Consider the following 27605-nt stretch of genomic DNA (forward strand, 5'->3'; position numbering starts at 1 on the left):
ATATAAAATGCAAAAAAAAAAAGAATAAAAGGAAAAAGAACTCTGTTTTCTCGGGCATGGGGAATAGCGTCTATGGCTTTGCCTTCATTCGCAACATCTGATGGGTTCTTACACCACAGCCTTCTCGGGATCTCGAGGGAAGGTCTCCAGGTTGCCTGTGATATAGTAGAGCGAGCACCACAACGTTCCTTCTATGTGTCCGCCTTGTGCAGCCTTATGGAAATATTCACCAGCTAAAGTCTGTAAAGAGATGAGCACACGTCACGCCCATGAGTCAGAAAGCCTCCGGGGCTGGTTTTAGCAGAGCTGAGGTAGGGGGGTACGTAGGGGCTGATACTGTCACAGGCTTATAACTACGGATGCTTTTTTTTTTTTTTTTTTTAAACCAAGTCAAGTTCCAGGAAGACAGCCAATCCCAGAAGCTGGCTTCTTGACCTGCTAACCTTGACCGCAGCTCTTCTGCAGATTGGTTACCCGATACATCAGATACCGTGACACTACGAATATCGTTGTCATCTCATTGGATCCTCACATAACCCCCTGCCAGCTAGAGACAAGATTGCATCAAAAGTCACACCGGGTGCAAATGCAGGCATTTGCTTTCCTAACCTTGCTTCATATCTTTTTTTTTCAAACTCAGATGCAAAAACTGCATCTCAAGTAGGTAGGTGAGAATTAGAATATGACAATAAAAAATCCCTGCTCGCAGATGTGTGGGAGGGCTAACAGATACTGGCGGTGCACAAAAATATCCAGCCTCCTACATAGTCAGGGAGAGGCAGAGGGAAAAAAGAAAAGAAAACAAACACTTAGATGCGTGTGTGTTCGCTGATTACTATTATTTCCCGCAGGCTGTCATTTTAAAACATGGGATTTGGAGTCAGACAGGTTTGGGTTCAAACCCCAGCTCTGCTCCTTGCTCTGTGACTTTGGGCCCGTTAGTTAATCTCTCCAACTAAGAGAAGAATTCGATTTTTGCAAAACAGAAAAACGTGGCTTCTGAGACTAACTGGGATGAAAGTTTGTCGTGAGGATTAATTGAGATAATACATTCTCGAGACTTGGTATGGTGCTTTATAAAGAATAATCTTCTGATTTCTCAGCCCGGTATCTGCTACCAAAGCTTGCCTGCCCCCTACATGCGCCCTCCTTTCTTCCCTCCTCAAGAAATGCCCAACACTCTGGAGTCATCCTGACTCCTCTCCCACACCTCCCACCTCACATCCAACCATCAGCCGAGCCTGTTGCCTTGACCTTCAAAATACATCCAGAATCTACTCACATCTTAGCCCCCCTTCTGACATTGCCCATCCTCTCACTTGGATTCCACATTAACCCCCTCCGCTTGCTCCCGTCTCTCTCAAGCCCAGTTTCCACCAGAAGTCAGGGGGAGCCTTTTATTTTATTTAGTTTTCTTTTTAGTGTCACACTTGCGGCATATGGACGTTCCCAGGCTAGTGGCTGAATTGGAGCCAAAGCTGCCAGCCTACGCTACAGCCATAGCCACACCAGATCCGAGCCACATTTGTGATTTATGCTACAGCTCACAGCAATGCCAGATCCTTAACCCACTGAGCGAGGTCAGGGATCGAACCTACATCTTCGTACACACTAGTCGGGTTCAAAGGAGGAGCCTTTTAAAGTCCAGTGTGCGACCGCCCTGCTCAGAGCTGTCCCATCCTGCTGAGAGCAGCTGCGTGGTCACAAGGACTTGGGCACCTGCCTCCTCGAGCTCATCTCCACACACCCAGCCCCCCACCCCCACTGCCTTCTCTGCCCTCGGCTCTTGCCCGTTGGGCCTCCTTGCTGGCACGCCAGACCTGCTGGTTTCTTCTCAGAGCTTTTGCCCTGGCCATTCCCTTTTTCTAGAATGTTCTCTCAGGGATTCACAAGACTCCCTTAGGCATCTGTACAATGTTGCCTTCTCAGAGCGACCCTTTCTAATCTCCGTTATAAAACAGCATCCCCCAGTCTCCACCCTCCCGAGCCTCCTTGTCCTGCTTTATTTCTCCCCATAGCACTTCTCTCCGCCTGCCCTCATACCATAGACTTGGTTATTATTTGTCTGTCCCACCGGAATGCTAGCTGCCCCACGCAGGGGTTACTTTGTCTGCTGCAGTATCCCCATTGCCCACAAGAGCACCTGGCATAGGGTGGGTGTTCAATTAATTTGTTGAGTGCTATGGCGTTCGGATTATAATTATCACCATCAATATTGTTAGGAATAACGAGGGGGTTCCATTTCACACAAGGACCAGGTCCTGACTCCACTACGTGAGGTAATCGTTCAAAGCCTCAGTTGCTTATTCTGTAAAATGGACATAAATAATAGTAACTATTCCAGAAGGTAGTTAGGATGACACGGGGAGGGTTTGTGAGTGTCTGGCCCAGAGGAGAGGTGCAGCAAACACTAAAGATTGCCAGTGTTTTTTACATTATTGTTAAACCTGCTGTCATACCAGGCAACCCTATTTGGAACCAGCTGTCTTTGCTTCCAGTAAGACCAGGCATGAATCTCCATTCTCCCTCTCTCTCTCTCATTCTCACCTTGCATCATCTCCCTCTTCTCTCCCCAGCTCAGGCCTCCTCCTCCATGAAGCCTTCCTGACTGCTTCGGCCTTCACGGTTCCCCTTTCCAGAACTGTGTGGGGCGCAGCAGTTGGCACACCCTTGGCACTTGGCTAATGCCAGCCTTTGCTCTTCATTCTCTTGTCTTCCTAACTGAGCCCTGGAGCCCCTCAAGATCATGGTCTGGGTCTCGAGGGGGCGTGTGTACCACCCACGGGGCCTCGTCTGGGCTGGGCACACAGTACCCCCCTCTTCCTGACCCCGTGACTGGCCAGCTGCCCAGCTGGTCCCAAGTCCTACTCACGTGATTCCTTCCAGGAATTCCGGGGAAGATGCCATCCAAATACAGGACTCCAAGATTGTATGATGCATCTGGGTTCCCCATTTCTTCTGCTTTTAACCAGTACTTGGCTGCTTTGGCATAATTTTTCTTGAATTTGTGGTAATACCAGCCCAGACCATTGACTGCCTGATGCAATCCCTGGATTTCAGAACAAGCAAGAAATTATACCTTTTTTTTTTTTTTTAATGAAACCTAAAGAGAATCAATTGTTGTGAAAGCATCCTGCCTAAACCTGAGCGAAAACCTTCCTTGTCTCCTTTTGCGGGGCAGATGGCATTAAAGGAACGCTAAGTGCTAGAAAACACGCGGCCGCCTCCGCATCCTCCCAGGTGGATTTCTGCCGGCTGCTGCAGGGCTTACCACCTTCTGGCTAGACCGTGACTCTGGCCCCCAAAATCATCGATCAGCCCCTCTGGGCTCTTTCGTAAAGCCAGGGTCTGCAAAGGTCTCTAATGGCCCTGCAGTATCAACAATGCCTTGAAATTCAGGAGTGCTCAACTGAGACAGGAAGCCGGAAAAGAAACCTGCCCTGGCCGGGAAGGTTTCTAGGTAACCTGCCAGCCCATCTGTTGATGATTCTGCCCTGAACACCAGCAAACCCTCTGTGGGAAGAAGCTGCAATAGCCTACCTGGGACTGCTTAGCATCCTGCCTCTGACAGGTAGAGGTGGGCTGAGGCAGAGGGGAGGGTGGTGGAGAAGGGAGGGCGCTTTCAGGGCTGTGTCTAAACCTGGGGCTGTACCAGCGAAGGGCTGGTCCCTGTGAAGCTAGTCTCAGGCCTGGTTGTTCTTGCTGATTCACGCTCTCAGGTGCCCGCCTCTGCTCGCCACAGGTGCTCCCACCTGCTTCTAGGCGGCAGCCCCCTGCCTGGTTGTTGAAGGCTCAGGAAACCTGCAGAGGTGTAAGTGTGCAAACCTGGGCATTCAGGGCACTCATTGCTCCTTTCCTGCTGGGTCCACAAGACCACGGACAAGCGGGGGGGGGGGGGGGGAGCACACAGTGAGTGCCCTGGCACCTGCAAGACAGGTAAGTTCAGGCATGGAACCAAATCTCTTTCGCCTCCCCTTTCAGACGCGATGGGGCACATTCAGGATGATACGGCTGTAGACATGCCTCCCCTTTCAGAATTGAGGGACCAGTTCCCCTTATAAAGGATGCCAGGACCCCAGCCTGAAGCTTCTTCAAGTCTGCAATGGCTCCTAACACAACTTCCTCCTAGTTTTTATGTTAGATTCCAGACTCCAGGAAGACCAAGAGGAAGAAACTGATAAGGCCCCTTAGAATAGATGCTCCATGGAGTTCCCGTTGTGGCTCAGTGGGGAAAGAACCTGACTAGTATCCATGAGGATGCAGGTTCCATCCCTGGCCTTGCTCAGTGGGTTAAGGATCCAGGGATGCAGCAAGCTGCTGCAGAGGTCACAGATGCAGCTCGGATGTGGCGTTGCTGCGGCTGTGAAGCAGGCCAGCATTTGCAGCTCAGACTCAACTCAGGAGCTTCCAGAGGCTGTGGGTGTGGCCTTAAAAAAAAAAAAGAATAGGTGCTCCATGAGGGCAGGGATCTTCGTTGTCTCCTATGCACCTATGTTAGTACTTGGAAGTGCTCAATAAATACTTGACCAGTGAACGAAAGCCAGCCTTGGAATGCAGGTGACACGCAAAACGGAATCCAAATCCTCCACCCTGAGGGTCCAGAGTAGGGTCCAGACTGGCAGAGAGTGGACACTTGGGATGGGCTCAGTGCCATGGATCAGTCACAGCCACATCCCTCCGGAGCCCCGCATGGTACCAGAGGCAAGGCAGGCAGTCTCCTGAGAGATTGCAGGATGAATGCATTTCCATGAAGTCACAGCCCAGGCCATACCACAAAGTGACAAGAACCAGCTTGGGAACAAGCCTAGGGAATAGCCATCAGAATGGCTTCTTCAGGGCTCACCTCCAGAGGTATGGGGTTTTTTCAAAGATACCTGTCATCACCAAAAATACTCTAGAACTTTCTGTAGAAATTTCATTGGGACCCAGGTCAGGAGCTCCACAAGAAATCTTATTTTATTTCATTATTTTTTTCTTTTCTAGGGCCGCACCCGCAGCACATGGAGGTTCCCAGGCTAGGGGTCGAATTGGAGCTACAGCCACTGGCCTACACCACAGCCAGAGCAACGCGGGATCTGAGCCGAGTCTGTGACCTACACCACAGCTCACGGCAACGCCGGATCCTTAACCCACTGAGCAAGGCCAGGGATCAAACCCGCAGCCTCGTGGTTCCCAGTCGGATTCATTAACCACTGAGCCACAACGGGAACTCCTTGTTTTATTTCTTAATGCTCACACCTTATTCTGGACAGCTGTATCCACAGATTTACTTTCAAGTGACTTTGAACTAATTCTCCCAAATCAGACCTTGTGCTTCATCACAGGGTTTGACAAAGAGGAAGGGTTTAAAAGCTCCCCGCGGAGTGAATGAGTGAGCATATCCTGTAACTCTTTTAAGAATTTTACCACTCCAGGTCATAAAATTGCATTCCCTCCAGTATTCATCTAGAGTCTGTGAAAAATACATGCCAAATAAAGCACTTTACACAACAATTCACCACCAGCATGGCTAAAGAGATGCAAATTTCACACCTGCCAGGAAGCCCTGTGCCTGCCTCGCTTTCAGGTGCTCTGGAATCTATGCCCTCGGTGGCCACCATTAAACTGCTTTTCTATTTCTGCCCTATAGCCTGTCTCAGGGTGGGAGCGGGCCTGTGCTTGGGGTGGTGAGGGGGGTTCCATTCTCCCGGCTCGATTGCCAAGAGACCACCTAGGTGGAGAAACAGCCTTAGGGCTCTTACTCCAGATTGAACTTCCTGTTCTACAGAAAAAAAAAAAAAAAAAAAAAGGCCTGCTGAGCTCCCTAAAGGAAGGGAATGAGGAAGAAAAATCATCAAGGTTACTCTGGGAGTCTTGGTTGATGGGGCAAATATTAGCAGCCCTGGGGATAAAGCACACTCAGGAACCTGAAGGGCTCTCAAGGACCTCGCCGAGGCTGTAAAATTACAGTGGTTTCTATGGATCCATTTGTTTGCAAATCTGTCTGCAGGCACATGGGAGTGTGCTCGTGTGGGTGTCACGCATTGGAGGTGTGTTTGCATGCAGAGGAATGTATGCACGTGTGCATGCATGTGCGTGTGTGTGTGTGTGTGTGTCCCTCACAAGCGGTACTATACCTTCTACTCTGTAGTGCCAATATTGAAACCAGTTGGCTTGACGATTACTTTGAAGAGTCAAGAGTGACAAAAGGAAGATAATTTCCTAAATCGGACAATACCCTTGATAGGCAGCCCCTTTATTAAAGCCCAGAGAAGCAAATGAGCTCTGGATACCACAGAGTTAACTTCAGAGGAACCAGGCTTTGGTTTTCCTGATTCAATGGCATTTATACCCATTCCATTTCAAGGAGCCCCCACTGCCGCCGCTGCTCATTATCAGGGCAGCCTTTGATTATAATTTTAGCCTTGGAACAAACTTGGTCTGAGTTCTACTGACTGGCAAGTGAGTTGGGCTTCTGAATGCTGCCATTCCCATTGTGCAGGTTTCTGTAGGGGTTGTAGCTCAAAAATGACTAACCACTGCAAAGCCAGCGACCCCTCCCTCCCCACAGCTTTTTATTTTTTTATTTTTTTTTCTTTTTAGGGCTGCACCTGCGGTGTACAGAAGTTCCCAGGCTAGGAGTGGAATCGGTGCTACAGCTGCCCGCCTATACCACAGCCACAGCAAGGCAGGATCCAAGCCGCATCTGCAACCTACACCACAGCTCACGGCAACGCTGGATCCTTAACCCACTGAGAGAGACCAGGGATCAAACCGGCATCCTCATGGATCCTAGTCGGGTTCATTACCGCTGAGCCAGGATAGGAGCGCCCCCTCCTCCGCCTTTCTACCTTCCTCAGAAGGCTGGCCATTTACTCGCCAGCGACTCGTGAGAGCGTGGGTGTGTGTGGCGGCAATGTTTCTGTCTGACAATATGCTCAAGTGTTACCTTGGAAGCTGCTTTCTTCATCAGCTCTAAGGCAAGCCGTCTGTTCTTTTTCACTCCTTGACCCTAAACAATGATAAACAGCCATGATCACGAAGAAAATAAACCCAGAGTGCACACAACACTATCACACAGATCCGTCAGTATTCGATAAATGATGCTTCAAAATAAAGCCCCAGCCTTCTCAAGTAAAAACCTCATCTTGGAGATTTCTATAGGCAGAACCACGATCCCGGCATCCTCATCGGATCACCAACATTCATCACCGTTATTTTGCTTCTATTTGTAAAACAGAGGCAATAAACCTCACGCTCTCAGCTTAACATCCATACCAAGCCCCCGTTTATCACCCATTGGATCACATTTTGGTCAATCCACAGACGCTGTTGGGAGAAGCCATGGATAAGGTGGTCCCGGTGGCGTTTCTCTGGGGATTATCTAGGTGGCCAGCCAGATAAAGCACTTTATCTGCGTTGGACAGTCAAGAGCTTTTAGGCTGTCCTTTGCAACCTTCCAGGGTCCTTGTGGGAGTCCCCACAGGGGCACATCAGGGCTTCAGAGCCAGCTCGAGAGCCAGCAGTGAAGGAGACAGGACCTCTTGGAATCGGCTGCCTGAGAAGCTGACAAGCTGATAGGGTTCCTCCAGCAAAATCAAGTTTTTCCAGCAGAGGTGGTTTGTACGTTACAGGGAGAAACGGCTTTGGGGATTCTCGTTATAAGAGAGGAACTCTGGATTCCACACTGGGGGATCTGGAGGACCACGTGGGAAGATGCTGGGTCTGAGGGTGGGCAGGAGGGTCTCCGGAGGGCTCTCGGACCCAGGTCTGACCGTGAAGATGGCCAGGCAAGAGGAGAAGGATGCAAACCCCAGGCTTCCAAGCTCACTTAGAGCCTGCTATTGACTCACACCCCCCAGAGTCCTCCTGGTCTCAGACTCAGCACTTGACAGGGTCACATGTGATATAATGTGAGACGATTTTTCAATGAATATGGCTCTTAACTCAACTCCAGCTGTGGTGCTGTCATTCGCATCTGAGAAACTTGCCCACAATCACACAGCGAGTGAGAAGTAGAGGCAGGATTTGAATCCAGGTGGGTAGGCTCTAGAGACCAAGCTTATAAATGCCATGCTATGTCCTGTAGATTTTCTTCCTCTTTTTTTTTTCTTTTTTGGCTACACCTGCTTCCTATGGAAGTTCCTGGGCCAGGGATCGAATCCAAGCCACAGCTGTGACCTGTGGCACAATGCAGCAGTGCTGGACCCTCAACTCCTGTGCTGGAGTGGGAACTCCCTCTCCCGTGTATTTTCATTTCTATCCCGAGAAAGATGAATGCTTTGTAACTTCTTTACAGGACACAGAAACCATGCTGCAGGATGTGTTTGTCCTTACAGTTTTCAGGACCCCCAATAAAATCGTGACTTCAAATCGAGGAGAAATTACATACACGAAAGTCGGATTTCCTCTAGACTTTAACTTACCTATTTAATAAAACCGATGAGCTGGAGCAAAGTGGAAGATGAAAATATTTTTCAGAAGTGCACCATTACTTCGTTTAATTAGAGAGAAAAGGGAAAAGGATGAGAAGGCTATTTGGAGTAACTGGATGGAGCAATGAGACAACCTTTTTGACTTCAGGGAAGCATCAGAATGACCAGAATGCCAGAACGTTAGAACCTGACTGCACTCAAAGTCTATCTTCTCCAACTGCTTTGTTCCAAAGGAATAAAACCAGGTCCCAGGAGTTCCCGTCGTGGCTCAGTGGAGACAAATCTGACTAGGACCCATGAAGACGCAGGTTCCATCTCTGGCCTCACTCAGTGGGTTGCGGATCCAGCGTTGCTGTGACCTATGGTGTAGGCCACAGACAAGGCTCAGCTCTGGCGTTGCTGTGGCTGTGGTGTAGGCCAGCGGCCACAGCTCTGATTTGACCCCTAGCCTGGGAATCTCCATGTGCCACAGCTGCGGCCCTAAAAAAGAAAATAAGCAAACAAACCCCAAAGCCCCAAAAAAACCCCAAAAACACGGGGCCCAGAGAGGTTGACTAACCTCACAATTGGACCAAGAACTAGAATTCAGATACTCCGATGTCTAGGCCAGGGATTTTCTGGTACCACTACGTAATCCAAAGTGGGATGATTTCAGGCACAAAGGCTATACACTACGCAGAAATCTGAGTCGTACTGGAAATTGCTAAAGTGAGAGAAACGCCAAGTCCTGATACAGAGTAAGTGGTCAATAACTACCCACTGAATGAATGCATGGGGGACAGTGGCTGCTGTAAAAGTCGAAGCTCCATCCTCTCGTGGATGTGAAATGGGATGGAGCTGACCATCTTGCACAAAACTACAGCCATCATTGTGGCCTCATCTTTGAATACAATAAACCCCAAACCCCCACAAGACAATATGCCAAGTGTACCTTACTGTTCCTCACTTTGGGGATATTGGGAATATTCGTTTTGGTTTTTTTTTTTTTTTTTTTTTGTATGTGATTCTTTGACGTGGAAAATACTCAAAGCCAACTTTGGCCAGAGGTAGAAATCTGCCTTGAGATGCTGGAAGAGACTTCCTTCAGTCCACGCAGAGGTAAGTTAGAAGGCAGGAAAACCAAAAAGGCTTTAGGGTTTGGGAAATCAGACCCTGAAGAAACACTGTCACCTTCCATGTCATTTATTTTCGTCTTTGGCTCGCCCTCTAGATTTCGACCTCCTCGTGGGCAGCAGTAATGTCCAATTCAAGCCTTTAGCGTCTCTGCACTTCGGGCAGTGGCCGCCCCAACTCTGGAGGATGGACTCCTCTCCTGGGTACCTATCTCAGTCGTCCGCCTTCCCCATGAGGGTGTGAGACCCCTGGGGTCAGGGATGTGGCTCCTGCATCCATCTGTCCCTCCATGCTCAGCCTCTGGCATTTTGTCAGCCCTGAAGGGGCGTTTATTGTATAAACACACAAATGCATTGGCATGTGGCTAAGAGTCAAACCATTTCTATGTTGATTTGACGACTACAAAGAAAACGTGTGGGCTCTAAATTTGGAACCATAACAACCAATAGGTTTTTAAGACTCTGGAGGGCTGGAAGCATAGCCAAAGTCATGGCTGTTAATCAGAGAGTGGCCACAGTTGTGGTTCTGGCGATGCGCCTGCCCAAGTCTTTGAAGACACTTGCTAGATGTGGGCGGCTGCCTCCTTGGGGTCTGGACACAGGGGCCAAGGGTCTTCCTGCCCAGCAGAAAGCTTGCCAACAGCGTTCTACTTTTCCAAGATTGGTGAATTGGTGTCTCTGTTTGAGGGCGAAGAGCACAGACTCCAAAGCCAGACTGCCTGCATCCTAGTCCCAGGTCTGGAATGGACCCGTCACGTGACCTTGGGCAAGTTACAGACCTTTTCTGAGCCGCTGTTAACACACATATAAACAGCGGACATGATACATGGACGTACCTGCCTCACAAGGTTATCGTGGGGACTGAATGTGTTGCTACAGGCACCTCAGGTAATAAGCATCGCATCAGTCAGTGTGAACTATTATTATTCTGTAGAGTATTTTATAGTTTTGAAGCCGCTTCCTTAGGCGATCTCATTCGACCTGTGGTCATTGCCATTGTCTTACGAGATCAGATAAGTCCAAGGACACAGCCGATGGCTGCAGAGGAGGGATCTGAACTCCATCCTCTGTCTCCTGGGCTAATCTTCTCCCCACCCCTCCTCCTGCTCTCCTGTCGGCTTAAAGCCAAGATCGTTGTTATAATCAATGGGACAGTTGGGATCCAGCCCAAACACACACTGTGTCTAAGCTGGAATTCCATGACAGCTCTGTCTGGTGGCAACTCACGGCGCCTTGGGAGCAGCTGGTTGGGTACCACTCCTTAATATATGGGTGTCTCCTCCAGAATGCTGCCGCTCTTGCAAAAGCAAAGGGAATCCAGGTGCCAAACAGAAGATGAATGATTAAAAACAAGACCAGGAAACTGCTTCTGATTGTGCCTTTTCAGCAAATACCCCTTTCCATCAGGAAAGAGAAGCAGATACTCAGATTCCTCTGGTACGGACTCCTCTTTGCCAGCAAGCCTGCGGGAAACCGCTCAGGAAGTCTGATAAGAACTGTGCAATTTCAGCACAAATGGAGTGAGTCTTACCTTGAATAAGACGATGGCATAGTCGTATATTAAAGCGGGGTCCTCGGTCTCCAGGGCGCCCTTGGCATACCACTCGATAGCTGCTTCAGGATTCTTGGCCACGCCTTGCTGGCCCCAGAACAGCATCTGGGCCAACCGTTGCTGCAAGACAGTAGCAATTTAGAATAATGACTTTCCTGTCATGCTTACTATATAAGGCTCTAAAAGGGGGTGGGGGTAGGCAAATCTAGTTTAAAATGTTTTTATATTGGAGTTCCCGTCATGGCGCAGCAGAAACCAATCCGACTAGGAACCACGAGGTTGTGAGTTCAATCCCTGGCCTTGCTCAGTGGGTTAAGGATCTGGCGTTGCTGTGAGCTGTGGTGTGGGTCGCAGGTGCAGCTCGGATCCCGCGTTGCTGTGGCTCTGGCGTAGGCTGATTGGACCCCTAGCCTGGGAACCTCCATATGCTGCGGGTGCGGCCCTAGAAAGACAAAATAAATAAATGAATAAAATAAAATGTTTTGATATTGAGAACCGAGAGTTAGGTAGACACGTTATCTTCCTAATGGGGACCAGAGCCCATGGGTGAACTTGTGTATATACAAATCCTAAGTCGGAAATGGTGTGTGTGTTCGTGAGTGAATGAATGGATGAAAACTGAATGGAAACTGACCAACAGCCACACGGTCTCCTGTCCTCAAATGCCCTCTCCTTTGGGCGGTGTCCTCATGGCCCAGTGAATGGCGTGGAGGCCTGTCTGCATCCGTATCAGTTAGGGCATCTCCCTACAGCATCGGCCCCCTCCTCTCCTGGCATCTGTCCACATGCCAGCTCCACCATCAGACTCGGTGGAGTCTGAGAGTCTTTGGGGGTGGGGACCTCAAGATGTTCTTTTTTTTTTTGTCTTTTTTGTTGTTGTTGTTGTTGCTATTTCCTGGGCCGCTCCCGCGGCATATGGAGGTTCCCAGACTAGGGGTTGAATCGGAGCTGTAGCCACCGGCCTACGCCAGAGCCACAGCAACGCGGGATCCGAGCCGCGTCTGCAACCTACACCACGGCAACGCCGGATCGTTAACCCACTGAGCAAGGGCAGGGACCGAACCTGCAACCTCATGGTTCCTAGTCGGATTCGTTAACCACTGCGCCACGACGGGAACTCCTCAAGATGTTCTTTGTTTGTTCTTGTTCCCTCTGCCCCCACCCAGAAGAATTCAACAGGAACTCATAGAAGCTCTGCAACAAAGATTTGCTGAATGAAGGAAAGAAGTGATCGTCCTTAGGAAAGTTCGTGCAAAGCTCCGGAGCACGCCCAGAACCCAGCACTGGCCGCCGCATTCCAGAACCAGGCCCTGGAATTCCTTTCGGGGAGGAAAGGCTGCAGGCTGGGACAGAGCTCAAGGAGGAGCCACAGGCACTATTTGTGGTCATTCTGGCCCCATGTGGGCCCCTCGCTCTCTTTCCTTCTTTTTCCTTCTCTTATCATCTCCTTCCCTTCTCTCCCCACTCCCCGCCACCCCACAAAAGAAAAACCTTATAACTTACAGGAAAACATTTTCTGAGATGCTACTGGGAAACCTTCTAAGGAGGAATAGGAGACCCGTCACACCAGGGTCTCTGGTATTTGCTTGTCAATGTTTGTTCTTTGGTTTTCTTTTTTTCTTTTCCTCTTTTTCTTTCTTTCTTTCGTTCGTTCTTTCTTTCCTTTCTCTTCTTCGTTCTTTCTTTCCTTCTTTCTTTCTTTCTTTCTCTTTCTTTCTTTCTTTCTTTCCTTTCTCTTTCTTTCTTTCCCTTCCCTTCTTTCTCTCTCTCTTTCTTCCTCCCTCCCTTCCTTCCTTCCCTCTCTCTCTTTTTTTTTTTTTTCCTGTCTTTGTGCCTTTTCTAGGGCCACTCCCACGGCAACGCCAGATCCTTAACCCACTGAGCAAGGCCAGGGATGGAACTCACAACCTCATGGTTCCTAGTCGGATTCGTTAACCACTGAGCCACAGCAGGAACTCCTCTCTCTTTCTTTCTAATGTTAGCTTGTTTACTTGAGATCTCTTTTTCTCTTTGTGGCCATCCTGTGGCATACAGAGTTCCCAGGCCAGGGATCAGAATGGAACCACCGTTGTGACCTGCACCACAGATGCTGCTCTGTCAGATCCTAATTCACCGTGCCAGGCCTGGGATCAAACCTGTGTCCCTGCACTCCAGAGCCACTGCCGATCCTGTTGCACTGTCTCGGCAGCAACTCCTGGTTTTCTTTCTCTTTCCCATCTCTGCTCTTCCTCCTGCTTAGCAGATCCAGAGGCGTTTCCGGAACCTGTGTGCTTACCAGGAGCACAAAGCAAATGCTGAGTCCCTCCTTAGGGAAGGAGGTTTACTCCCTCCAGTGCCATCAGCCTCAGCCGGCTCTGGGAAGGGCTTTCCTTCCTAGAGAAATCGGGGCCAGAGGCCAGCTAGGGCAGGAGACGTCCTCCCAGCCCTCAGCCTTTCCTGTACCCCTTACAAGTCCATCCAAAAGACATGTTCAAAATACAGGGTGGATCCTTTCGGTCTAAATGCCACACAGATTTTCTCTTATTCTCCTGGCTGAGTTCGTGGCCGCCTTCTCGAGGCCCATCTAATCCCTCCTGCAGCCCAAGATGCTTCATTTTATTTCTGATGCACAGGAAGGTCTGAGGGTAATCTCAGCACTCATAAGCACTCATGTCACGGCACTCTCTCCTCTGGGTGTGGGGTTGGACCACGTTTCCAGCCCCTCCAAGTCAGGAGGAACCAATGGACTTGCTTTGGTCAATGAACGGTGAGAAGTGACTTGTGCCCCTTCCATACAGAGGCATGAAGAGCCAGCCCTGCTGCAATGGCTTTGGAAACGTGTTTTGGTGAAGGCTCCGTCCTAGGGGTCTAATCGGAGAAGCTTGGGTTCCTAGGCACTATGAGAGGCCAGCCTATGTCAACCCCCAACGGATGGGGAGCGTGAGTGACAATACAATGGCGTTGGGTTAAGGCACTGGGTTGGGGATATTTTGTTACCGCAGCATAACGTGGCCTATCGTGGCCGAGAGACTTTTCAAGACCTCAGCCGCAGTGTTACCTGAGCTGCCGCGTTGCCGCGAGTAGCTTCATGCTTCAGCCACATAAAGACATCTCCATCTTCTTTGGTTTGTACCTTGAGTATTTCATCATCCTTTAGTCTAATTGTTTCAACATATGCCTAAAAAAGGAGGTAGGGAGAAAGGAAGGATGGAAGGAAGGAAGGGAGGGAGGGAAGGGGGGAGGAAGGAAGAAAGGAAAGAAGGGAGAATAAATGTTATGGGCATGCAAACGACATGACGTTATTCTTTTTTAAATGTAAACTTTTTTTTTAAATTGGAGTATAGTAGATTTACATTGTTGAATTAGTTTCAGGTATATGACATTATTCTTTTTTAAATTTTTAAATTTTTTTTAAAAATTGAATTATCGTAGATTTACATCGTTGCACTAGTTTCAGGTATATAGGAGAGTGATTCAGTTACACACACACACACACATATATATATTCTTTTCAGATTAATAATAACCCTTATAAGTCATTACAAAATATTACGTAGAGCTCCCTGTGCTATACAGTTAGGTCCTTGTTGCTTAGCTATTTTATATATAGTCACGTGTATCTGTTAATCTCAAACACCTAAGGTATCATCCCCCCACCCAAGAAACAAGAAACCAGCTTGTTTTTTACCGACATGACATTATTCTTCAAGCAGAACTTGCTCAAGTAAAAGCGGTATGCATAATTGAAATATGAGGTGTGTCTGCAACGCCCTAAGATCAAATTCTTTTAAAATGAGTGAATCACATGCCCCGTATCTAAACGGGCATTTTTTTGTTCTTATCGACGCGTTTGCCTCCAGAGGACACAGGTTTTTCCACTGCCACTTCTATCGCTCAAGCTCGTTCAGAAGTCCACTGCCCTGCGGATTTCAGAGCCAGACCCACAGCATCAAAAAAGGTAAATCAATATTTTCTAAGTCTAACCTTATTTTTTTTTATTATCCCGAAGTGTTATTATCCTGCATGACTAACCCTTTTTATTTAGCAGGCTCAACCTCCGATATCTTTTGGCAATTTCCCAAAATTAAATCGACTCTGAAAAGAAGCGGGCACATTAACTCCGAGGATGTGAGGAAGAACGTGCCGGAGGCGTGAAAGAGGAGCCCAAGGGGGAAAGTTCGCAAAACGTTTGAATTTGCACACAGCCCCCCAGGTATGGGCCTCTTTTGAAGAGAATAAAGACTCATTTTTATGTATACATTTCAGCTGCGGGTCAAAAAAGCGCTCTCCTTTCCCAGCCTCCCCTTGGGGGCGACGATCTCCCGCGCAGTGTGGCGGGTGGGGGCGGGGGCTGGAGAGGGCTACCCAGCCCCGAGCAGACCGCAGGCAGGTGGTGAGAAACTGGATCTGGATGAGCTCGGGGAGAGAAGCCTCAGGGAACAAGGAGCCGGGCCTGATTTCCCTTCTGACCCTCTCTCTGTTTGTCGGTGGAAAAAAGAACTCAGATTCACAAGCCCTTGTCTGCAGCCCTATGCCCGAGGATCTCGCCCGGCAGCCTCCCCGACTGTGGCCGCGTGGGGCCGGAAGTCCCTTTCAGGCAGCAACAGGGAGCAGACTGGGGCACCTCGCTAGGACCCAGAACCCAGCAGGTATCAATTCCTGCTGGATGTCCAACCTTGAGATGACATCGAACAAATAGCCACAGGGACAATGACAAAGGTCACTGCCTTTGATGGAACCAACTATGTGCGGGGTGTTTCATAAACTTTTTCATTTAATCCTCATGACAGGGTGGGGACCCCAATATCACTGCCCTCAATTTATAGGCAAAGACACTAAGGCTCAGCAGGTGACTATGAACTTGAGGCCACGCTGTGCACCTGGCCCTGGAAGCCGGGTTGGCCTGACTCCAAAGACCAGGGCTCTGATGATGTCGCCCTCTAGTGGGAAGGTCCTGGAACCCTGTCTGGGCACCGGGCTCTCTATCTCATTGGTTCTTTGCCAAGTGCATGGCCAACAGTCCTCAAATGCCCCTGGACCCAGCGTCAGAGAAGGTCCCACAACATCCCAGAGCCTGACACTCCATGGGCTCTTCCTCCTTTTTCTCTGCTCAGCCTACAGGCTACAGGGGCAGCATCCACATCGTGCCAGCTGCTGGCCATCGATCTCGGGAAAGGCAGGGCAGAGGGAAGAGCAGGGAGGGGGTGAGGAGGGTGAGGGATATGGTTGGACTTCGTACCCGGGAAGCAAAGCCTCCCTTGGCAGCCTCCCATTTTCCAGAGCATCTGCATGCTCAGAAGCTGTGAAGTATGATGTTCAGCCAGCGCCCGGGGAACTCAGGAGCAGAGCAGTTTCAGAGTCCACACTTAAACCACCGTGAAGAACCTGCGTCTTAGGCTGTTTACAATCAGCTGTAATGTTTGGCTCCCCATAGGGGGAGCGTAAGTTTTCTCTATTGAAACTTAACATTGTGGGATTTCAAGGTGAGAATGGAGGAGGAGTTCCCATCGTGGCACAATGGAAACGAATCTGACTAGGAACCATGAGGTTGTGGGTTCGATCCCTAGCCTGACCAGTGGGTTAAGGGTCTGGCGTTGCCGTGAGCTGTGGTGTAGGTGGCAGATGTGGCTCGGATCTGGTGTGGCTGTGGCTGTGGCGAAGGCCAGCGGCTATAGCAATACCAGCAGTAGCGACGGAGGGGCAAGGTTCTTCCAATGGAGGATGAGCCATACAAAGCGGGGCTGCGGGCAAGAGAGGCAGAGCTGAAAGCCAAGTGCCCAGGTGCTTGCTGTTGACAATGAACACTGGTCGCATCAAAAAGCACCAGGGCAGAGTTCCCATTGTGGTTCAGAGGGTTAAGAACCCAACTAGCATCCATGAGGATGAGAGTTCGATCCCTGGCCTCGCTCAGTGGGTTAAGGATCTGGCGTTGCTGTGGTGTAGATCACAGATGTGGCCCGGCTCCCGGGATACTGTGGCTGTGGCACAGGCCAGCAGCTGGAGCTCCAATTCAACCCCTAGCCTGTAACTTCCATATGCCGTAGGTGCAGGCCCAAAAAGAAAAAAAAAAAGAAAGAAAAAGAAAAAGCACCAGGGAGTCAACAGGACCTCGTATCCCTTCATGTCCATTACCGGATACTCTGCACCTGCATCCCGTCCAGCACCCCGCCAGTAAACAGTGAGTGCCAACTACGTGTTAAGCACAGCGCTGGGCACTGGGGTCACTGAAGGGAACAGACAGGGGGGCCCAGAGTCTACTGGAAGAGTCAACTCTGAGACCCAGTACACAGCACCCACCATAGCAATGGCAGGGATGTGCCCAGCTGCTGTGGCAGCCCAGCAAAGGGGACATCCTAGGAGGAGGTGACATGTGAGCCCAGCATTCCAGTGGGAGGAGGGGGGAGCAGCCAGAAGGGGGGGGTGGTGGCGTGGAGAAAGCACACCAGGCAGAGGAGACTGAGCAGGACCGGGAGGTGTGGCAGCACCGTGGGATCCAAAGCTTGGCGTTTCCAGGGTGGGCAGGCCAAGCAGGGGTTCTTGACAGCTGAGGTTGGGGAAGCCGAGAGAAACCGGGTCAAGGAAAAACTCCTGTGCCAATGATGAGCGGGCCTCAGTGCTTCCGTACTGAGTCATGTCAGTACTGCACGTGAGCATCATCTGAGGAACTTCACACACACACACACACACACACACACCCGAGTTACATGTCGCCCCCTTCCTCCCTCTGCCTCCCCCCTCCCAGTCACTTGGATAAGAAGGTGGGAAGCTATTCCTTGAGCCCCCAGGTGATGCTGGCATGTAGCCAGGTGAAAAACCTCTATTGTCTTCAGCCCGCTTTGACCTCGGTGCCAAGAGAACGGGAAGGGACAAGACTGGTGACAGAAAGGCCAGGCAGCAGGCATGTTCATTCGCCGGGGCTGTTGTAACAAAATGCCACAGACGTCGTGGCTTAAACCACGGAAATGAAATTGCTCACACTTCTGGAGGCTGGAGGTCCAAGGTCAAGATGCTGGCAGGTCTCGTTTCTTCCAAGGCCCTGCTCCTCAGCTTGTGTCCCCACATGGTCATCCCTCTGTTTCATCTCTGTCTCCTCTTCTCGTAAAGACACCCATCATACTGGGTTAGGGCCACCCAATGACTCCGTTAACTTAATCACCCCTTCAAAGTTCCTATGGACAGATACAGTGTCCCATTCTGAGGCACTGGGGGTAAGGACTTCAACACACGAACTTCGGGGCCAGTTCATTGCATAATTCAGTCCATCACGAGAGGCTCAGGGGAGAGACGATGAAGGGCAGTTGTGGCTGTGACAGCACGTTGGATGGCAGTGGGAGGAGAGAGAAACTGGCATGCAGACTGTTGGGGATTATAACTGGTGGGACGATGGGGGGATCTCCCCAGTTGCCGGCATGGACAGCGGTGCCACTGGCTGAGGTGTCGGCGGGGAATGGAGAGGAGGAGATGGCGTGTTTCCTTTGCAGTTTGTTACCATTGCAGGTGAGGGCTTGGAACAAAGACCTCAGCCCTCAGGCTGAGAGTAAGGTTTGTGTGTCATCAGTCTGTGGACGGCAGTTGCAAGGAGGGGTGGGGATGAGATCCCTGGCTCTCTAGAAGGTGAAGAGAGGGAAGCCTGAGGCCCAAAAGTCTTTCAGAAGAGCAAATTCTAAGGACTAAAGAGAATGAGAGGAACCCGTGTGTGATTAAGCCAGAAAAACAAAGAACAAAACCCTAGCAACTTGTTTCTCTTTAACCTGAAGCAGAGTCCCCCTACGTCATAAGTGACACGGAGCGAGATTCCTAATGAAGAAGATGAAGGGAAGGGAACCACGAGGTACATAAAAGAGACAATGAAACAAGAATCAAGAAAGAAGTTACTGACGGGTCCTTGGTTTGTTAATTAGGGGTCTGGCTTTCCACATCTCCTCATCTGTTATGTGCTGCTGGAGAATTAATAGATATCTTAACAAAAGAACATTTAAATCAACGTACGACACCTGCTCAAATTCTCGAGAAGCCATTAATTACACATTCTTAAGAAAACGAGCTATGATCCAACCTTCTAACTGTATAATTCGTATCTGTGATTCTTAATCACACGACTTTCCAGCTGCAAGATGGATCTTCTCTATTCATCTTCTCTGGTTCTGACCAATTAAACATTTTCTTTCATAATCATAACATTTCATGTGCCAAATCTTCAAAAGAAAAGGAGCTTGTTAGCCACATACCAACTCCCATTGCTAATTTATGCTGAATTAGAATTCCTAAAAGTCTACTGTATACGCAGAGGGCATCATTAACCCATTGAGGCTTAGTGGGACAAAGCCAACATTATTTTGTGGCTTGGTTTTGACGGAATGCCTTTTCAGAAGAATTCTTTTTTAAAAAACTTTATCAATTAATGATCATTATATAACTACAGATGTGATAAATTTGAGTAATAAAAAAATAAAAGTTGGAAGACCTAAAAAAAAAAAAAGTTATCAATTAATAAATCAATTCCTGTCAAAGCAAGGTGAAATTTTGCACGCAGCTTCTATATCCTGGGAGAAGAGATGATGATAATGGTAAGAGTGTGTTAGTTTATTCAAGAGACGTCATTATTTTCGAAAGGAACTAGAATGACTATACAGACAACCTCTTGGGGTTTCACAGCTTGACTCGTGCTGCATGTCCAGTGACAACGTGAATCTCTGAGTTATTTATTTCCTAACTGTCCAGTGGCCACTGCAGATGTCTTTTCCAGAAACCATTCATTCCTAATCAGCAAAGTCTAAGTTTGCTGCACATGGCATGGGGGTTTCTGAGTCAAGGCAAGGAGCAGTGATGGGTCTGGATCTTAGTTAGCTGATGTGACTAAGTTTCCACGATCTTGACCTATCCCCCAGGCTCACTAAGCAGAAGCAGGAAACTCATGAATTTATAGCCTAGATCAGGGCCAAATCTGATCAAGCAGTAATCTGCTGTCTACGGCTGCAGACAGCCAGGCACCCCATTGGTTTATATATTGTCTCTGGCAGAGTTGAATAGTTGCAAGGGTGACTGTAAAAACAGAGCCTGAAATATTTACCATCTATCTGGCTTTTTAGAGAAAAAAATTGCCAACTCCAGGTACAGATGACTTGGCCTTTTAGACTCAACTGCCTCAAGTGCTAAGACCATCAAAACATCTTAAATCCATTCTGGTGAAAGAGATATAGAAAAATACATTCCAAGAAGCCAACCATGTCATGTTCCCCTCCTACTGAATGCAAATCTACATCTTCTACAGGCAGCTTTCTTTCCTTTTTTTTTGGTCTTTTTGCCTTTTCCAGGGCCGCACTTGCGGCATATGGAGGTTCCCAGGCCACTGGCCTACACCAGAGCCACAGCAACGCAGGATCCTTAATCCACTGAGGAAGGCCAGGGATCGAACCTGCAAACTCATGGTTCCTAGTCGGATTCGTTAACCACTGAGACACAACGGGAACTCCAGTTTTCCTTTTTTTTTTGGCTGCACTCATGACATGGAGCATTCCCAGGACAGGAATAGAACCCACGGCACAGCAGTGACAATGCCAGATCCTTAACCCACTAGGCCACCAGGGAATTCCAAGGCAGCTTTCTTTTTATTCTTGTACTATCATCTTTACTTATACCTTTTTATTCACGGTCCCCCAAACAAACCATCCGTTGGTCCAACGGAAACATGTTATGTTTTGGGAGGGAGCAGATGTAAGCCATTGATTTCGTTGCTTAATGAGTCAATAAGATGTGGGAAGCTGCAAAATTGGGGGCTGGAGTTAATGCCCCTCATCCAGTCCTTAATCCAGGATGAGGCAGAATCTTCAAACATTGCCTGCGGTCAGTCAGCTGGGGGCACTGCGCTAGCAAGCCTCACATGATGGGCAGGTATTTCTGGAGGCGCCCGGCAGCACGGGAGCATAGCTAAGGATGGCAGCTTGCATCCTTGCATTGTAGTCCCTGCCTGTTTGTGATGTACTGATTGGAGGCCTTGGCTTACTGTCTCCGCCCAATTTAACTCCATCTCCCCTGGCATCTCCAGACCCCACCATGTCACGTGATTTGGGAACAAAGACAAGACAAAATGCCTGTTTCTGGTACACTTTTTTTTTTTTTTTTCCGAAATCATCGGAAAAAAACATGTACCAGAAATCTGTCCAGGGTCGTATCTACCCTTCCCATCCCAGTCCTCCCGCTCATGAAAAGCTTTTCACACCCAGATGTAGGCTTGTTCCTGCCTCCAGCCTGAGAACCCAGTGAGGAAACAGGCATTGGGGAATGCAGGGAAGCTGTTCTCTGCATTCGATTAGGCTCGTCCTCGGAAGTCCAGCGAATAGACCGGCCACGGGCGTGGATACAATTTCTCCAATTGCTCATGGAGTCCTAGTAAGCAGGGCCATAACCATCTCCACCCATTTCTCTCATACCTGATCGCCTTGCAGCGTGTGCTGGTCCAGGGGAGTCTTCGTGGCGATGTTGCTGTAGTAGGCGTAGGACAGCTCCCAGTCCAGGGGGTACTTATCAATACCCTGGTAGTGTTTGTACCCAAGGTTCATGGAAGACAGCCTCTCACTGCCCTGGCCTCCAACCAAACTATACAACATGCCCTGTTTGGAAGAAATCGTCAGCGTTCAGACGATTAGAGGAGGGGATCGTAATATCCTAACATAGAACAGTCACGTGGCCCCCACTCTACGGACGAGCCTAGTCAGTCCAGAAACCAGTTCACATGCCTTTTTTTTTTGTCTTTTTTGCTATTTCTTGGGCCGCTCCTACGGCATATGGAGGGTCCCAGGCTAGGGGTCAAATCGGAGCTGTAGCCACTAGCCTACACCAGAGCCACAGCAACACAAGATCCGAGCCACGTCTGCAACCTACACCACAGCTCACGGCAACGCCAGATCGTTAACCCACTGAGCAAGGTCAGGGACCGAACCCGCAACCTCATGGTTCCTAGTCGGATTCGTTAACCACTGTGCCACGACGGGAACTCCTAATATGCCTTTTAAAAATTTTTTAGAAAAGAAGCCACAAGAGCCTTCTAACGGTTTGCAAAATCCCCAGGTGTTTGTCCTCAACGTCTAAGAGCTTAAAACTCCTTTGCTCTTTTCTCTGTGAGCATGGGGTCTGCCCCGACTGGCCTCACAGCATCACTCTGTATCTGCTGACGGTTCGAAGGATCCTGGTCTGCTTCAGCTACGTCATCTCTGGCCAGACGATCTGAAGAACGGCCCATGCCCCAGCCTTACACTCTCAGAATAGTACCATTGGGAAGGGTCTTTAAAGATCAACTGGCCCGGAGTTCCCATTCTGGGACAGCAGAAAGGAATCCGACCAGTATCGATGAGGATGTGGGTTCGATCCATGGCCTCGCTCGTAGGTTAAGGATCCTTCGTTGCCTTGAGCTGCGGTGTAGGTGACAGATGTGGCTCAGATCCTGAGTTGCAATGGCTGTGGTGTAGGCCGGCAGCTGCAGCTCCAATTTGATGCCTAGCCTGGGAACTTCCACAGGCTGAGGGAGCAGCCCTAAAAAAAAAAAGATCAACTGGCCCAACAACCGTATATCAGAGTTGTGGAAACAGAGCTCAGAGAGTTGAAGACATATGTCCTTCTTTGGCCAACCAGGCACTGTGTAGCAGAGACGGGACTAGAACCTCCTAGTCCCGGTGGGGACTGCATCAGGAAAGCATGCCATCAATCCTGAGCATTTATGAGCAGAGGCACACAAGGAAGTCCCTTGAAGGGAACATGGAGCCGCCTGGGAAGGTCTGAGTCTCTTTAAATCCAGGATGAACGATCCCGTGTGCAAACACAAAAACTAAAAACGATCAGGGACCATGTAGCAGCACTCATCAAAATGGAATTCTAAATGTTAAGACAAGTTGCATAATGAATCTGCATTCTGCACCACACACAAAACTGTCTAGAATGTCTTTAATTTTAACGGCAGAAGGCTGACTGCGACAGTACGTTGCTTAGAGGTCCAAATGTTTCACTCAGCTAAAAAATCATAGGGGATGATGGACTCACAGCCAGAAGAGTTACAGGAATTGGGTAGCAGGCACCTGTCCTTAAAGGATGGGGGTCCTGGGAAGTCCTGCCCAATCTATTCCTTAGACAGTGGACAATACTATTCCGATGCTGGGTCCAGAAATAGATGAAGTGCTGCTTTCTCACCAGAAGCAGGAGATCTGTGTTTAATAGAGCCCTAAGCTGTTTTTCTTTCTTTTTCTTTTCTTTTCCTTTTTTTTTTGTCTTTTTGCCTTTTCTAGGGCCGCTCCCGCAGTATACAGAGGTTCCCAGGCTAGGGGTTGAATCGGAGCTGTAGCCGCTGGCCTACACCACAATCACTGCAACGCAGGATCCGAGCCGATTCTGCAACTTACACCACAGCTCAGGGCAACGCCGGATCCTTAACCCACTGAGCGAGGCCAGGGATGGAACCGGCAACCTCATGGTTCCTAGTCGGATTCGTTAGCCACTGAGCCACGATAGGAACTCCTGTTTTTCTTTTCTTTTTTTTTTCTTTTTTGTCTTTTTGTCTTTTTAGGGCCATACCAGCAGCATATGGAGGTTCCCAGGCTAGGAGTCCAATTGGAGCTGTAGCCACTGGCCTACACCACAGCCACAGCAATGCCAGATCCGAGCTGCATCTGTGACCTACACCATAGCTCATGACCGGATCCTTAACCCATTGAGTGAGGCCAGGGATCGAACCCTCGTCCTCATGGATGCTAGTGGGGTTCGTTAACCACTGAGCCACAATGGGAAGTCCTAGGCTGTTTTTTTCTTAAGTGTAAAGATTTTAAGGGACTCTGGGGAGCATGAACACGACCAGTGCCACCTGGGACATGAGAGTCTTACTCTGCAACTATAATGCAGGTGACTGATGTTTCTAGACCTCATGAAATACTCTACCTGCAGCTGATCCCGAGGTACATTTAATCCAGTTTCATAAAAGACGGCGAGGTAGTAGGATGCTTTATGGTATCCACAGCAGCTGGCATCCATCAGAAAGGGGACGACAGAGCTAATTTGGTGTAGACCATCAACACCGGAGAGTCTCTTTACTGCCTTCTCGAACATCCGCCCACCGACTTCTAACACAGATTCGTTTTGGCTCCTTGGCACTGTAAATAACACAATTCACAGCCCACACAATTAACTACCACGGGATTGACATGGCTTTAAAAAGAAGTGGGAAAAGCCAATTAAATCACCTGAGTTATTAATAGGGTTGGTCCTGCAGTGCTTTGAAATATACCACCTTCTGGGGAGGTAAATCAAACCCGTTGGGGATGCCACGGTGTCATTCTGGAACTAGTTTTTCCTTTGGCACTAAATGACAGCCTCTATTCTGGGGAAAAGGATGTGCCTTCTATAGCTGAGAAAGCGCCTCAAGAGAGCAATTTACTCGGTGTAACTCACCACCATGTCAGGACCACCGAAACTGCCAGAGAGATTTTTTTTTTCCCTCTAGGACTCTGAAGAAGAGTGTGTTTTATCTGAGAAATAGTTCCTAGGTGCTGCAATAAAAAGTTGAGCACAAGAACGTTATTTTGAGATACTTTCTTATCATCTTTGGCCTCCAGTTTGCCTTGTGGGTTTCTAAATACAATAAAAAGAATGAGTCGACTTTTACTGAGGGCTTATGAAATGCCAACCATTGGGTCGAGTGTCTTATGCAAATTGTCATGCACTCTAAACAGCTTTAGGAGGTGCGTCCTATTCTCAGTGTCCCCATTTTTCACATGAGGAGATTGAAGCCTGGGAAGTCAACTAACTTGTCTAAAGTTACAAAGGCTGGCAAGTGGCTGAGCCAAGCTTAGAATCCAGATGGCAGGTCACAAAAACCAGATTCTTACTCAGTACCCCTACCTCCTAATAGAGAGCTAACTCGTTATTTTAATAAGCATCTTACTTCCGTGGGGACAGACCTCCTTATGCAACTGCTCTAAGCTATATTATACCTTTTATACCCAATCCTTCCATAAAGGCTTAAGCCCAAATGAGTGATAATGTATTACCGTGCTCTAAAATCTGCCTATATTATGTTTATTAATTCAGCCTCTGAATGTTTGCTATTCTATTCTATTACATGCTATGTTACAAAGGGCTGTGTAGGATTGTGAAAAGGTACTATCTTCTTTTTTTAAAAAAATTAGAGTATAGTTAATTTACACTGTTTTGCTGTATAGCGTAGCGACCCAGTCATACATATGTACATTCTTTTTCTCATATATTTTCCATCATGCTCTATCCCAAGAGATTGGACCTAGTTCCCTGTGCTGTACAGTAGAACCCCACTGCTTATTCATTCTAAATGTAATAGTTTGCATCTACCCACCCCAAACTCCAAGTCCATCCCACTCCCTCTCTCCTCCCCCTGGCAACCACAAGTCTGCTCTCCATGTCAGTGATCTGCCTCTAGTTTGTCTGTTTTGTTGTTGTTGTTGCTGCTGCTGTTGTTTTTCACTTTTTACTGCTGCCTCAGTGGCATGTGGAAGTTCCCAGGCTACGGGTTGAGTCAGAGCCGCAGCCACTGGCCTACACCACAGACAGACCTGAGCTGTGTCTGCAGCCTACATCACAGCTTGCAGCAATGCCAGATCCTTAACCCGCTGAGCAGGGCCAGGGATTGAACTCACATCCTCATGGATACTAGCTGAGTTCTTAACCCACTGCGCCACAATGGGAACTCCAATCTGCTTCTGGTTTGTAGACAGGTTCACTTGTGCCATCTCTTAGATTCCACATATACGTGATATCGTATGGTATTTGATACTATTTCCTTTTAAAGAGATACTGTTTACATTTAGCCTTAAATATGGCTCATTTAACACTAAAATTTTCTCCCTCACAGAATTACGTCCAACATTTTTCTTTGATTTTCTTCTTTCCAGCCCCAATGAAATCATTACTAACATGAGATTCCCTCCACCAGCGCTCCATTGAGGAATCAACAGAGTCTCCAATGAGGAAAAACTCTCAGTGGGAAGATTCGAGGTTGGATTTAAGAGCAATTCCCTTGCAGAGGTTCCGGCTAAACACAGAGGCCAGTAGGATCCAGGAATGAGACTGTGCAACTCAAGCCATTGGTTATGAGCTGGTGCCAGGGGCTTAGCGCACACAGGTGGGCTGGCTGGCCCTGACAGAGCTGTGGCAAAGGAGCTCCCCCACTGCCTCCACCCAGCCCAAGGCACTCCCATCTCTGGCTCCTGGAAATCCTCACCCCAGCCCCCTCCCGGATTCTGAGAGGCTGCAGCTTGGATCTGCTTTTACTGTCTCCATCCCAAGGAGTAGGGGCCGTAAAAAACCACCTTATCAATTAGACACAAGGCGTTTGCTCCTCTTTCTATCTTTTGGAAAAATCCCCCCAAAATAGCTGCTTGTTGTTAAAAAAATTTTTTGGAACAATGTATAAAACAAAAATAGAAGTCCCCTCTTTCCCAATCTTTCTTTAATAGTGAAGATAAACTGCTGAAAACTTGATGTATATGTTCCAGACTTTTCCTTGGCATAGGCAATAATTCATTACCCATCTATCTGCCTGTATAGGTACCTATTTTCTCTCCAAAAGGTTCTATAGATTTTGACTTATTCCCTTATGAATATACATTTTTACTGAACTGTAGTTGATTTACAACCTCGTGTTTCAGGTATACTGCAAAATGACTCTCTCTCTCTCCCTCTCTCCATATATACACACACATATATTCTTTTTTGGATTCTTTTCCATTATAGGTTATTATAAGGTATTTATAGAGTTGATAAATTAATATATTAATAAGTTCCCTGTGCTATATAGTAGGTTCTTGTTGGTTATCTATCAACTTTTTTTTGTCTTTTGTTTTTTTAGGGCTGCACTGCGGCATATGGAGGTTCCCAGGCTAGGGGTCTAATCGGAGCTGTTGCTGCCGGCCTACGCCACAGCCACAGCCACTCGTCTGCGATCTGCACCACAGCTCACGGCAATGCCGATCCTTAACCCACTGAGAAAGGCCAGGGATTGAACCAGCATCCTCGTGGATGCTAGTCAGGTTCGTTAACCACTGAGCCACGATGGAAACTCCCTCAACTCTCTTTTTTAGATTAATCACACACCACGAATACCTGTCCCTGGCAGTCAGAAGCTCATTCTTCCTAAAGTTTCAAGAGTATTGCATTCTATAGCAGTGCCATTTTTTCCAACCACTTCTCTATTTTTAGAGTCTCAGGTTGCTTCCAGTGCTCTTGCAATAACCAGCAACACAGCAATAAACATCCTTGCACATCTCCCTCTGCTCACCTGTTGGGATGGAATGGATAAGAACCCCGCTTTCCACCAGGAGCCTGGAGATCTCATTTTGGATTTTCCCCTCGCATGGTGGAGAGAAGAATCCATCCTTACCCAACCATTAGACAGGGTAAGAACCTTCCCCCTGGACTCCGCATGCATGGCAGCACTCAGATGGAGTGGCAAAAGAAATCCTACTCCTGATGCTTATTCATATATCTACCTTTAAACACATCCTCATCTCAGCTGCCCCTCTGTGCACATTCTGA

The 27605-nt window shown here is 48.5% G+C and overlaps 1 protein-coding gene across 4 annotated transcripts in view; it reads right to left on the reverse strand.

Annotated features, from left to right (window-relative positions):
* SEL1L3 (SEL1L family member 3) overlaps positions 1–27605 on the reverse strand; it is a 115311-nt gene that overhangs the window by 28798 nt on the left and 58908 nt on the right. For all 4 annotated transcript variants that reach the window (XM_047798403.1, XM_047798402.1, XM_047798401.1 and 1 more), the window contains exons 10-16: positions 23979–24190; positions 21488–21667; positions 14116–14235; positions 11058–11198; positions 6929–6991; positions 2873–3049; positions 113–240 (exon numbers count right to left, since the gene is read on the reverse strand). In XM_047798403.1, the coding sequence (XP_047654359.1) occupies positions 113–240; positions 2873–3049; positions 6929–6991; positions 11058–11198; positions 14116–14235; positions 21488–21667; positions 23979–24190 (1021 nt within the window). The remainder of the gene's footprint in view (positions 1–112; positions 241–2872; positions 3050–6928; positions 6992–11057; positions 11199–14115; positions 14236–21487; positions 21668–23978; positions 24191–27605) is intronic.

Source organism: Phacochoerus africanus, chromosome 10, assembly GCF_016906955.1.
Source record: "Phacochoerus africanus isolate WHEZ1 chromosome 10, ROS_Pafr_v1, whole genome shotgun sequence".
NCBI classification, from domain to species: Eukaryota; Metazoa; Chordata; class Mammalia; order Artiodactyla; family Suidae; genus Phacochoerus; species Phacochoerus africanus.